General features: G+C 40.1%; 1 protein-coding gene across 1 annotated transcript in view; it reads right to left on the bottom strand.

Annotated features, from left to right (window-relative positions):
- veph1 (ventricular zone expressed PH domain-containing 1) overlaps positions 1-12,535 on the bottom strand; it is a 74,377-nt gene that overhangs the window by 33,618 nt on the left and 28,224 nt on the right. Inside the window, exons 5-6 of the mRNA XM_087173128.1 lie at positions 7,212-7,375; positions 5,720-5,929 (exon numbers count right to left, since the gene is read on the bottom strand). Coding sequence (XP_087029254.1) covers positions 5,720-5,929; positions 7,212-7,375 — 374 coding nt within the window. The remainder of the gene's footprint in view (positions 1-5,719; positions 5,930-7,211; positions 7,376-12,535) is intronic.

The raw sequence follows: 12,535 nt of genomic DNA, 5'->3' as shown, positions 1-12,535 counted from the left end.
AAAACCAGGATTTTTTCAAACTTAAGTCTCTAAGCTTGTAAAAACATGGGCTAAAAAAATGAGAGCTTTAAAGTACCCCCGTCTCCTCCTCCGACTGAGACAAACTGTGAGTGATTGATGGAGGGACAGAAAGACGGACAGAGCCAACCTGTGCTCGCAGAGCTCAAGCACACCTTGTAACGAGGAGAGAAGAATGCAGTTACTGCACAGTTTGGGCATGTTTCACAAGCTCTCTCTGTAGGATACTAAATTTATATGTGGAAGCTAAAACTGCCAGAGAAGGTAGAACTTGACCTTATACTGTAATAAAATGCCAAGCAAGCATTTAGGAGTTTCTGAGCTCCAAAACAAAAATGAAACAGGAGCGTGCCTTGAGCGCAGGCTACAGGTACAAAGACTTCACTAAGATTCGTGCTACCTCTGCCCTACGGTTCCCGCTTTTATTGTCGAGATGATTTCACTTTTTAAGGACTCACCACAATACTTCCAAACATTACAGCATAAACAGAACTTGCATCATTTACAGTTTGCAAGAGACACATTTTACTGTGATATTATCAAAAGCCTGCCAGGTCATGAACGCCTCCTTAATCATTGAATGTCACAGATCGTGTTTAAACTGTCTGGAAAAGTGACTTGGCCTTGATTTGATGTCCTAATCAAAATCATTGGTTTGGCTCATGACTAGAAAGCAAGTGTAAAATCTACAAACTAACTACAAACTGTTTACTTTTAATTATGAGTTTCCATATTTTCCAAAAAATGATGGCAGAGGAGCTGATACTCCCCCAAGGTGCCAATCTGACAGGACAGATACGGATCTGGAGAAAGAGATCAGTTCTTTCTGCCTCATGCATGCACAAATACACACATACACACACACATAAACACATCCTCCGAGAAAGACACAACTTGGGCTCATTCATTTCCATCACTCCATAATCATAACTCCTACAACCATGGGGGCCAAAATCCTCTGGCACTAGCACATATGCGTAAGTGTTAGTGATATCTTCATTTGAATGTTGGATGATTCAGACTTTAAAGAAGAAAAACAAAAGGAAAACACTACACTGGTCCAGTGACAAGCCAAATCTTCTCTCTGCACAATGACCTGTTTTCTTTTTCATCTTTCTTTCCTTGTTTGCTCGGTCGCTTAGTTTCCCCTGATTGTCCATCAGCACACTGATCTCTCTGCTCCCTTTGGAGCTGCAATCTGCTACTAAACCACCAACTCCCTCCATAAGAAGGCCCATAGAGGTACTGAATGTATTTTCTTTCCCAGAGAGCAGTATTATCCTTCATTTCAGATAATACAGTTCGTCTATCATTACCACCATCCTGTATGCCCTATACTTAAAACATACAGACTGATGTGTACAAGTGTCTACACTGTACTATAAAGTTTTAGCAAGGACAATTTGCATATCAGAAAAAAAAAAAAATTCAAGAGAGATGACCACTACTGGCGTTGACATGTTCAAATCACAGCTGCTTGGCATATTCTGTCATTTGACCCTCCCAATAGGTTTTATAGGCCTGAAGAAATAAAATTATGCAGCATTGCAGAGGAAAATATAGTAGACAAGAGACATATCTGAAAAAATAAACTAATTTAATTATTTTGTTCCCCTCCTCCTTATTTTTTCTAACTTGTTGATCACTTAGATCTATCTTGTGAGCCAAAGGTTGACAAATCATTTCTATATAAAAGGTATTTGTTTAGGAATTTAACTTTTATTTTGGCTTGTAAACTTGATGGTGATTTTGCTGGTTGGTACTGAAAGGTGTTTTGATGTTAACATAGAGAAAATACAGAATAAAAAATATGAGATAGACTTCCAAATCCAAAGCAATTCATGATCACCACTAACAACAGCCTCGAAAATTACCCTAGAGGTGGATCCACACGCAAATAAAAATAGTTCACTTTATCGGGAATATTTCCTATACACGACAGATGGACTGGACAGCATTATACAGTGTACAGGGGTTTCTTTCACTCAGAGATCTTTGATGAAAATTGTGATATATTGTGATCTAACAAGCAATAAGCTCAGAAACATAATATAGACCAACTCCCATCGGGAGGTAAAGGAAGCCAAAGAGAGTGTGTTGTGCAATCCGGTTAGAGTCAAGTACAAATGCATCCCAGTGAGAATATGTGCATGTGTGTGTGCGTGTGCATGTAGGGCACAAACACGAGCCCACAGGAGGCACTCTCCACTGCCATCGCCAGGGGGCCTCTGCAGAGGCATTTCCCAGAAAAACGGGGGTTATTTTCCAAATGGTTCCAATGTGAAGAAAGACAGGACACTGAGGTCCGACCAACTGTGTGTGTGCGTGTGCATGAGTATGTGTGTGTATTTGTGTGTGTGCTGCAGTTGGGCTGGCAGGTTTTTTGACAAGAAGATTGAGGAGGAAGGGAGCTTTTGGAGGAAAGGTTGCTCTGGAGTAATAGAGAACTTTATTATGGTTTCCAGCTCCATGATTTCTGTGTCTGTGTCTGTCTACAGTATCTGTGTATATGTGTGTGTACGTGCACGTGTGGACGGGGTGCATGTCATCTAGAGGCTGTCGTGATGTATTTTCCCATTTCCGTTAATTTCCCCAAATTGTCGTTAAACTGCCTTAAATGGACCCAGAGGTAAAGAGAGAGTGGGAACCCTCACCCTGTCCTGCTGTCACCTTCATTACTCTGCACACACCCATTTCAGAGTGACTGTAATCTGTGACTTTATCCTACCTGTCATTATAAGGGCTGCATGGACAACCAACTGCACAACACAAGTTACCAGATATTTCTCATGCACTATTCTCATATGCCAGGGATGCTGACCCGATGAGGGTGCAGATGCTGTGATGCACGCACTCTACACTGTCTGGTGTATGTCTTGTATCATCATTGACTCCAAGTCTTCTGCCCTTTTAGCTTTGCAAGCGTTTACTGTGTTGCTATGTAACACAGACTCAGTTTTTTCAAGCGTGGCCAACAAAAGGATTTCTTCAGAACCACTTTCAGATGGGAAAGAAAGATAATATAAACAAAGGAATTAGGAGTTTTTAATTTAAAATCCTCAGATGAACAAGACTAATGCTGTGTCTCAAATTGGATACTTCTGTTAGTACACTCCCATGCAGTACAAATCGAAGTCAAATCAAAGGAAATGACGATCGCAACATGTGACCGCAACTGTCACCCGACTGCTCGACTTGAACATGATTGTTTTACTTTTCCGTGTCATATACAACATGGGAATTAAGCTGCCATCTGCGCCGATGACATGCCAGTCGCCATTTTCACAAGTTTGAAAATATGTTGGTGGTCCCTCCCCTTCCACTCCATAGCCAAGATGGCGATCGTTGAGGGTGAGAAGTGTCAATCATTTTACACTCAATTTTTGTGTGTGTTTTGAGACACCGTACGGGTACTTATAGTGCATTGCATGTTGCCATAGTTGTCAATGTGAACTCACTTATTAAATAGCAAGCGTGAGTATGGAATTCTGCAAATTGAGAAACAACATTAGAGTCTACAGCTAATGCTAGCAGCTCTGTGAGACTGTACCAACACACAGTGGACGTTTGAGTTTAAAGTTAATGTTATAATTCTGCCATGCTCATACTGACAGTGCTAACATGCTAGTGTTTCAATTTTTTTTTACTATTTTGGTTTAGCATGTTAGCATTTTTATATTTTCTAATTAGCACTAAACACAATGTACAGCTGAGGCTGTTGAAATGTCATTAGTTTTGCAGGTGTTTGGTCATTATAGCACTAGATGAAAAGTCAGATGATCACCAAAGTTTTTACAACCCATCCTGAGAGGGGCATGGTTGTCTGCAGCTAAATTTATGGTAATTCATCCATTAACTGTCAAGACATTTCACTGAAAACCACAAACGTCAACCTGAAATGTAGTCCTACACCACGCTTCAGAATTAAAGATGCTTCACCAGCTGGTGGTGCTAGAGAAAAAGTCAGATGATCGCCAAAGCATTAAGATTCATCATCTGAGCACCATGAATGTCTGTGCAAAATTGCATGGCAATTCATCAAAGGGCTGTTGAAATATTTCAGTCTGCACTGAAGTGGCAGGCTGACTAACCGACTTAGTGTCTAAAAATGAGTGTGGACTTGGTTCAGTTTTTTTTCTCCTCAGAGAAACAGAGTCAGACAGCTAATAAGACAAGACTTAATGACTAAGCCTCTGTGTGCACGTGTCTTTCTGAATAACGTCCCCATCAGTCGGAGGCAGTGCCACCTTGCAGTTCGTCAGGCTAATTAACCTGTAATGAGCAGCTCGACTGTTTTAGCATAGGGCTACGGTCACAGTCGGTCATGGCTGAAACAACACTTTTGTCTCAAGAGAAGTACTATTAGGGAGCAAACGAGCAACCAAGTCTGCAGGACAGCCAAGTATCTAACCATGGGTTGGCCCAAATGAGGCTTATGGGACACATTTAGCCCCATTTGAAAAAAATTTTGATATCCTTAATCTTCCACATAGTGTAGATACTGTATTAGCAGTACTAGTAGGAGTTGTGGCCATATAAGTTGTATTCTGAGATATAAAAGCCTTTCCTTCATCAGATTAGTGCTAATTAAAAAAAAACTTAATGCACCTATAGTAATGGACAGAGTGCGGGTGAATAACACATAATAGCACATTCTGAAACTCACCTGGTGGATTCACTTAATATCCTTATAATACACAATTTATACTGCACAATTTAAAGCAGCATTTTCATACATATGCAGCTAAACTGCTGTTATTCATTTTTTGGTTCTCCCTTTGTCAGCAGAAGTGAAACAAAGTACCTTTCCCGAGGTTAATGTTCCCTTAAATTGTGTTATGGCTGCTCCATTAGGCTACAGCTAAAATTCTGCTGCTTGAATATTCTCTCAAATGAGATCTTTCTTTCCTCCCACCGGGGCAGCGGTTTCTCTCTCCTCTGAGGACTCCGCATGTGTTTGTTTAGGAGAGACGCTTCCACCGAACACTGATGTAGGTGTTAGACAGCAGTCAAAACCTCCGGATTTGCCCGGCCTGTCCGGTGTGAGAGTGTGGGTTTTATACTTGGCAGGACAACAGAGAACAAGTCATGTGAGATTGCAGCCCATTCCTCCATACTCATTAAAATAATCACTCCTGCCTATTTCAGTGTGCGTGTGTGTGTGCCTGCGTCTGTGTGAATACCCACGGTCAGACAGACCTAAGGTGCATTAACAGCAGAGATATTTACATGAATATCAATGCTTTCATAGCCTGTCCTTTCTTAGCCATTGCACCGATGATATAGACATTTACTGCACAATCAACTGTGTATGTAAAACTGTGTGACGGCTGAGCTGGTCAGAGTTGGACTGATTTTGAGAAACTCCTCACTGTTTTCCCTCTTGTCTCTCCACATTTCTTAATTGGAGCTTGGAAAGAATAGGGAAAGTTTAAGTTTAACCATTTCCAGCTTGTGCAGACGTGTCAGCTTGCTAAAAAGAACCGACGTCTGTTTGCATTCACTCGAGTCTATCCATTTGTTTGCAGTCACGCTGCCTATTAAACCTGCTTGGCGTTCAGTTTGAAACACATACTTTCACTCTCTGTATCAACGGCAAACAGCTGCTGCAAACCAATGCAAACTTGTCAGTGTGTGTGTGTGTGTGTGTGTGTGTGTGTGTGTGTGTGTGTGTGTGTTCTCACTGTGGTGTGGTTTGTACCTCACTGATGATGCCGACAGCGCCGTGGATTTTGGCAACATGACCCAGGAGAGCAGGGCATTGCTGTCCCACAACCCTCAGCGTTGGCAGGAAGCTGACCAGCGAGGAAGGGCTGGCCTGTGACACGTCTACGAGTGCGCCCAGCAGGGCCTCAGTAAGAGACTGGTCACCTAGGTAACCAACCAACGCAGGCACCTGAGGGCTTAACATCTGCATGGGAAATAAAAATAAAGCATGATTTATCATTTTTAATGATAACGGTAAGAAATTCTGTCACTTTTTGGGCACCGACACCACCAAACAGAGGCCTGATGTGTCTTTAATGAAGGCTGGAGGTGAGAGGACTGACCTTGGAGCGAGATGAAGAGCCTGGTGACTAATGATAAACAAAAGCTTGACTGTAGGACTGTGGAAAAACTGAGTGAATGAACAGTTCCTCCTCATTATCTGTACTGGTCACACTGGACTGCACTGGATCAGACTAACAATGCCCACCATTACAGCCCCCCCTGCTGCGACTTTATGAGTCACTTGTTCTGAATAATCATGTTAATATCACACAGTATCTGTTCCTCACGGAGACGATGTTTGACCAATGAAAAATTAAAGTTATGTAATATTACAGTTACATATCTTTGTCATTTCTTATTTCTTCAGTACCACATTGCTTCCAGTAAATGAATATTAGGAGATTTGGGAAATGCTGTAATGAATGCGGTTACAATCACAAGAGAAATATTTTGTGTGTCTGCGTTAGGGGGGGTAGAGATTAGAATAACTCCAGATGGCTGGTTTTCGTTCTCCAGTGCTTAACATGTGAGTGAGACTATCCATCTTTTACCACCATGTGCTGTGTGTTTGCTGGTATGTGGTACTTTCCCCTCGTGTTGAACATCAGCAGCTCTGCTCCAAAATACGCAGGATTAAGGGAATTCCTGCTGAGAAACGTGTAGTCCACGTTCACTGATGCATTTCCTCACTTCTAACTATGCTTCAGTGGGTTCTCTTCTACATGTCGACACTAGCTCATTGCAGGATATAGAAAAGTTGGACGGTAAAAGGTCTAATTAAGCTCGAAGAGCTCGCAGAAATGTTAAAAAAAAAAGCCACACATGTAGTTCGCTGGAAGCCAAAGTCAAGTTAAATAGAGATTTATGCCATCACCACAGATGCTCAGTTCTGATTTAGTTGAACAGTTCATTATGTTCAGATGACCACATAGTTCTGCTGTATTTGAACAGCCTCATTATCATTTTAAATAACGGTACACTGTATAATACAGCTGGAAGGTTACTCATTTTAGGTGAAAGGTTTTTTAAAAATATGCCAAAATATGGCTTGTAGTTAGCTGGCAAAGTGACAGCATTATAAATGGGATAATTCACTTTAGCCCATGTGGTTATAAAAAAATAACACAGTCTGCAGATGTGAAAGTTATTCGTTTGATTGACCCACGGCAAATTTTGCTTTATTTCTAACATAAAACACTCACAAGAGGATGTTGTTCTGCAACCATCTGAATGAGCCTGATCAGGTGTTGTTGCTCTGGGGACTCCAGTTGGGACATCATTGCTGTGAGGTTGCCTAGGTGACGGTGGATGGTTTCTGGTTGTCTGGGGTAGACTGATGGCAACACCCGCAACAGCATGTGGTTACCTGCCAAAAGAGAGAGAGAGGCCGAGATGTTTTCAATAAGCTCCATGTTTAAATCAAATTCGAAGCTGTACAAAGACACATTTAAAAAACAAACTTGGAGCCCACCATTTGAATGTTGACAAGGGTCACGACTCACAAGAGAAAACAGTAGTTAGACAGAGAAAAAAACTGTGCCCAAAGTGGAGACATATGTCAATTTTCTTGTAAAATTCACAAATATTAAACATATTTTTTTCTTCCCTTTCAAAGTAAGACTCTGCCTCAGTGTAAGACACAGTATTTATTTATGTTTTAATTTTTTTTCATATACCATAATACACTGTATTTTCCTCCTTTCTTTTTAAGTGTTATCAGTAACTGGCTGCCTCATTCCCATAACTATTATACATAGGTAAGTAAATGTTTGTAGATGGGTGTGAAGTTGTGTTCTGCTGAAAACTTTTACTTGATGGTATGAGTAATAATTTTCTTTCAAATAAGTTTGGCTAAACTTGGGTTTTGTGAAACTTGTACGACTGTGTGACAGTTAATGTTTCCTGTTCGATCAGACATCTAGTGCCACAATCTCAGATCTCAACAATTAACTTGGTGGCTATAATTTTATTGCTATCAAGCAAAGATAAGACCCAGGTTGTAAACTGGAATTTCCCTTTAAGCTGTCTGTGGTGTAACTGTAACATGAATGTTATTTAATTATCAATTTCCTTAGAAAACATGCACAAGATTCCCAATCAAATGAAACTTTCTTAATTTGTTGTTAATATGCCTCCAGTGATGTTGATGCAGGAAAAAAGAAAGTCGGTGATGACGCATAACCGGACATTAAGGCGTTTGTAAATCAGCACCCAGCCCAGAAAACCCACTGCATTACCCAACAGCCTTTGACTCACGTATGAAACATCTTTAAATGATTCACATTGCTAAACAAAGACTCTTGTTTTCGAATCTTGTTTTCAAGATTTGAAACAATGGCTTTTGTGTCCGACAAACAGCAGAAAACAAGCGATATTGTAACTTTAACGAGCTAATTATAAAAGTTGCATTGAATAAAAGTTGATGTCGTAGAAGCTGCAGGGTTTGAAGGATGGGACAGATTACATGTGGTGTTAATGTACATTATTTCAATAATATCTTATTGTATCTGTATTGATGACAGAAAGACAGAAAGTCTCGCAAAGCATAAGATGGAAAAGAAGATGGATCATCACTGTGCAATAAATATGAAACCAGCAGCCAGATAGCTTAGTTTAGCATAAAGATTGGAAACAGGGGGAAATTGCTAGCCTGGGTCTGTCTGAAGGTACAAAAAAATTCACCTACCAGCAGCTGTAAAGCTCAGTAATTTACGGAACCTTTTTATTTTAAATTGGCAGGAAAGTGAATAAGCATAGATCAAGCAAAAACATGAAGACATTGAAATGATTTCAGGTTGGGCCCCATGTGACGATCAAGTTCAATTAGATTAGACAAACTTGATTAACTCATGTTGGAGAGACTGCCCAGATGTGCTACAGCAGGACTCAGAAGTGGACTATCAGACTGTAAGAGAGTAAATTAGTGTTTTTAGTCAACTTCTATCAAAATGTATCAGCAAAAAGTGGATCTTGCTAAATTACTCCAAACTCCTTTATTCCTCCACAATATCCTGCTGTCCTAAGACCAATTAACTTCTTTCTTTTCAAACTGTTTTATTTTTCACTTTATCACTCATACTTATTCATGCTAAATAACTTAATACTGTATCAGAAATGTTTTATATGTTAAATATAACAATAACAGCAAACTTGCCTTTGCATTGACTGTGACATCGGGTCCAAGATGTTTCCAACAACAAATAGTTGGAATAAAATTTTTTGAACTGAACGTGATGCACTTTTCTCATTTGATAAAATTTCACAGCAGACACCTAAATAACTGGTTTCACACAGCTATAAATCACCTTAACCACAGGTTGCAAAAAGAGCAGCTGATCAGCAAAAAGGACAGACTGTTCTGTACTGTTCTGTGCAAAAGGCAGAAGGAAGAAGAAGTGCGCACAAAAACCTTTAAAAGATGGTCAACGGTTCTTGTTATGTCTCCTCCTCTTCTCTTTAATCATAGATTATACTTTACACACCCTCATCTCTACAAATCACCATAAAAGCGACAGACACAGTTGATGTACAGAAAAGAGAGCTGGTTATGACCGCAAAGCCTAGGCTGTAGTATTTACCGGTCTCTTCAGAGGAATGTTAAAAGGCAGGAGGAGACTGGAGTCTGCACAGAAACACACTGAGGAGGAAGATTTATAGAGCTTACCTGTTTGAGCAGCATGTATAATGTACCCTCAGGCGCACGTGCGCGCACACACACACACACACACACACACACACACACACACACACACACACACACACACACACACACACTCTGTCTGTGTGTTTAGGTGTGTGTGTGCGTGTGTGTGTGTGTACAGTATCTGACCTTCATATCTTCATTCCTGCATACACCCAACCCATCAGCATGACTTACAAATCTCAGTAAAATATCCTGTAATGACCTTTGGTTCTTCAGCACACAAAGGCGACATTTTTGAAAGGCTCCTCGGACATTTTCCAAGAGGAAAAAAAAAAAAAAAAGAAATCTGCTGACTGATCTGTCAAGCTATTGTGAACATGAGGACACGATGGCTTTCTGTTAGTGTGCAGTTTTTCCAAATGTCACATTATAATCCAAAGGTGGGTCAATAATGAACTAATTCAGACATCTTAATCTTAAAGTAATGTTCTTTTTTTGCCCCTTCTATATTAAAATGCCTGCACGGAATACTTCCATAAAGGCCCTAAGAGGACACTGAAACAGTCTGAGTCATGGGAGAATGATTTTCAGTCTCTTTGCTGTACATATAGCTGTGGTAAAACAACCCTGTAACCCACAGCAATGACAAAACCATAAAGTAAAAGGTATCACTAACAGCAGTGGGACCAGTGCAGCAAAGTCAAAGTAACCTCTCTGACATCTGAATTAATCCAACCAAACAAAAAATACCCAAACACATTTATTTAGTTGGCTTTGCTAATAGGTTACAAGTGTTAAAGCGTATAGTTGCTATGGAGCAATTAGTTGTTCTAGATGATCAATCACTATCAATCTACCAATCATTTTCTCAGTTAATCAAATACATTTTTGGACAAATGCAGGAACATTCCTTTCAAATCCAACAAGGTACATAACCTGCCAAAAGAAACTCCTAAACCTTGAACTCCTGCACAAGGGAGGTTATTGTACAGGACAAAACTGCAGAGATCAGCACAAATGATATCCGGAGGGATGTTTCTGGGGAGCTTTTACGACTTAAACGTGTTTTCTGTAGCTTCAAACACTAATTTCATGCGTTTATTTCCCACAAGTCATATATCAAGTAGTTTGAGGAACCTCAGGTGGGGGAGGGCGAGGAGAAACTGTCAAATCTAAATGTAAGACAAAGGAGACAAACCTTCCCCAGAAAGCCCATATCTTTGGGCTTCTGTGGATTTTTGTTGCATGAGCTAATCCACTACCACCCCACCCCCCACCCCCCCTCAACACATTAGAAATAATATAAAGAATTCCGGCCTATATGTAACATGACTGCCCAGCTTTGGATGGGATCCAGTTACCAGAGCGCAAAGAAAGGCATCACATGACTCAAAATGTGTCATGCATAAAAATATTTTATATCTAAATCATAAAGTATACACCGTAACAGCCAGCCAGATGTTCACCAATTCATAGATCTACACACATACAGACAGTCTCTCCTGCAAAGTTTAAACTCAATGACCATCTTCCCCTTTCACCTACATAACTTCACCCTCCAAACTCTCCCTGTATGAGTGTGAAACACAACACGTCCATTCTGACTTGAACTTCCTCTTCATCCTATATGGTTGTCAGAGAAAACAAGACACTGTATGACTATGATGAGGCCCAAACAGACGCATTACCCAGCCCTTCTTTCACTAACTGCTGAGTCAGCAGAAATCAGGTGCAACTGGGAGCATGGCCAACTTGTCTGCGTGCTCATGTGCATCCCTCGATGTGAAGTCATTTCAGTAAGTCATACTTAAACAGCAAAGTACAAACTTAACTTCTTTCAAGCATGGAGCCAAACTATTTCTCTGATGAATCATTGATATATGAAGGTTTGGAGTCCTGCAAGGTAACTAAACATTTGATCCTAAATCTGCAATGTTTAAAAAAAAAAAGACTAAAGTCCAAATAAAACACACTTTCCTGGAAACTTATAAATTTCTTCAGAATGAGTCTCATTTATCCAAGAAAGCATAAACAAAAGAAGACATAGATGTGAACGTACATATCGTACATGCACACATATTGAAGTGATTTCTTCAGTGTGTGTGCATGTGATTTCAGGGGAACATGTATGATGTGGCTCCAGCTGGCTTATTTCCCATGTCTCAGGTGGCAGCCATGAGTCAAAACATGGAAACAGTTACACCACACACACATGCACACACATATTGTGCATAAATCCACTTGTGTTCGTTTGTTGAGTCTTTATCAATTTCTGTCTTTAAAAGTACAATATTTGTCTACCTCTTACTCTATTAATGATTTTCACATTTAATACTGTATATTTAGTTGCAGGGTTAGGGTTAGTCTTCCTATATTTTGTCTTTCTTCTTTTTAATACATAACTACAATTTTTTCCAGTGCTGTACCTTTTATGTTGTTGCTTTTAATGTCCTTGGTTGTTGTTGTTCAACTACATGTTCTTTATTTTTTCCTGTTTTCGTGTGGTATCTGATACCACTGTTGTTTTCTACATTGTATTCAGGTTTTTGTAAATCACAAATCAGCAAAAAACAAGACTTTAGCTGCTGTCATGTCATTGCTGAGGTGCTGAGGACTTCCACCAATCAATCACTTGTCAATCAAACCGTCAGTTCCTTGAACGTCTTTCTCTTTAAATAATAACATTATAATAATTTAGTTCTTGGTGGAGGTGCTTTTTCCCTTGCCTGGTGAGTGACTGTTAGCAGTGGATGCTCATGCTGACTCTCGCATGAATCAAATCACTGCAGCAGCTGGACTGAACATAAAACACAGCACTTCTAATGTATTAGAACTGAAGGACCTTCTGTACTAGACAGCAGCAAATATCCAGTGCAGACCTAT

This window comes from Seriola lalandi, unplaced genomic scaffold (genome assembly GCF_002814215.2).
Source record: "Seriola lalandi dorsalis isolate HSWRI2012SDOR001 ecotype SW California unplaced genomic scaffold, Sedor1 jcf7180002054048, whole genome shotgun sequence".
Lineage (NCBI taxonomy): Eukaryota > Metazoa > Chordata > Actinopteri > Carangiformes > Carangidae > Seriola > Seriola lalandi.
Note: the sequence above shows the minus strand (reverse complement) of the source record. Positions and strands in the feature narration are given on the sequence as shown.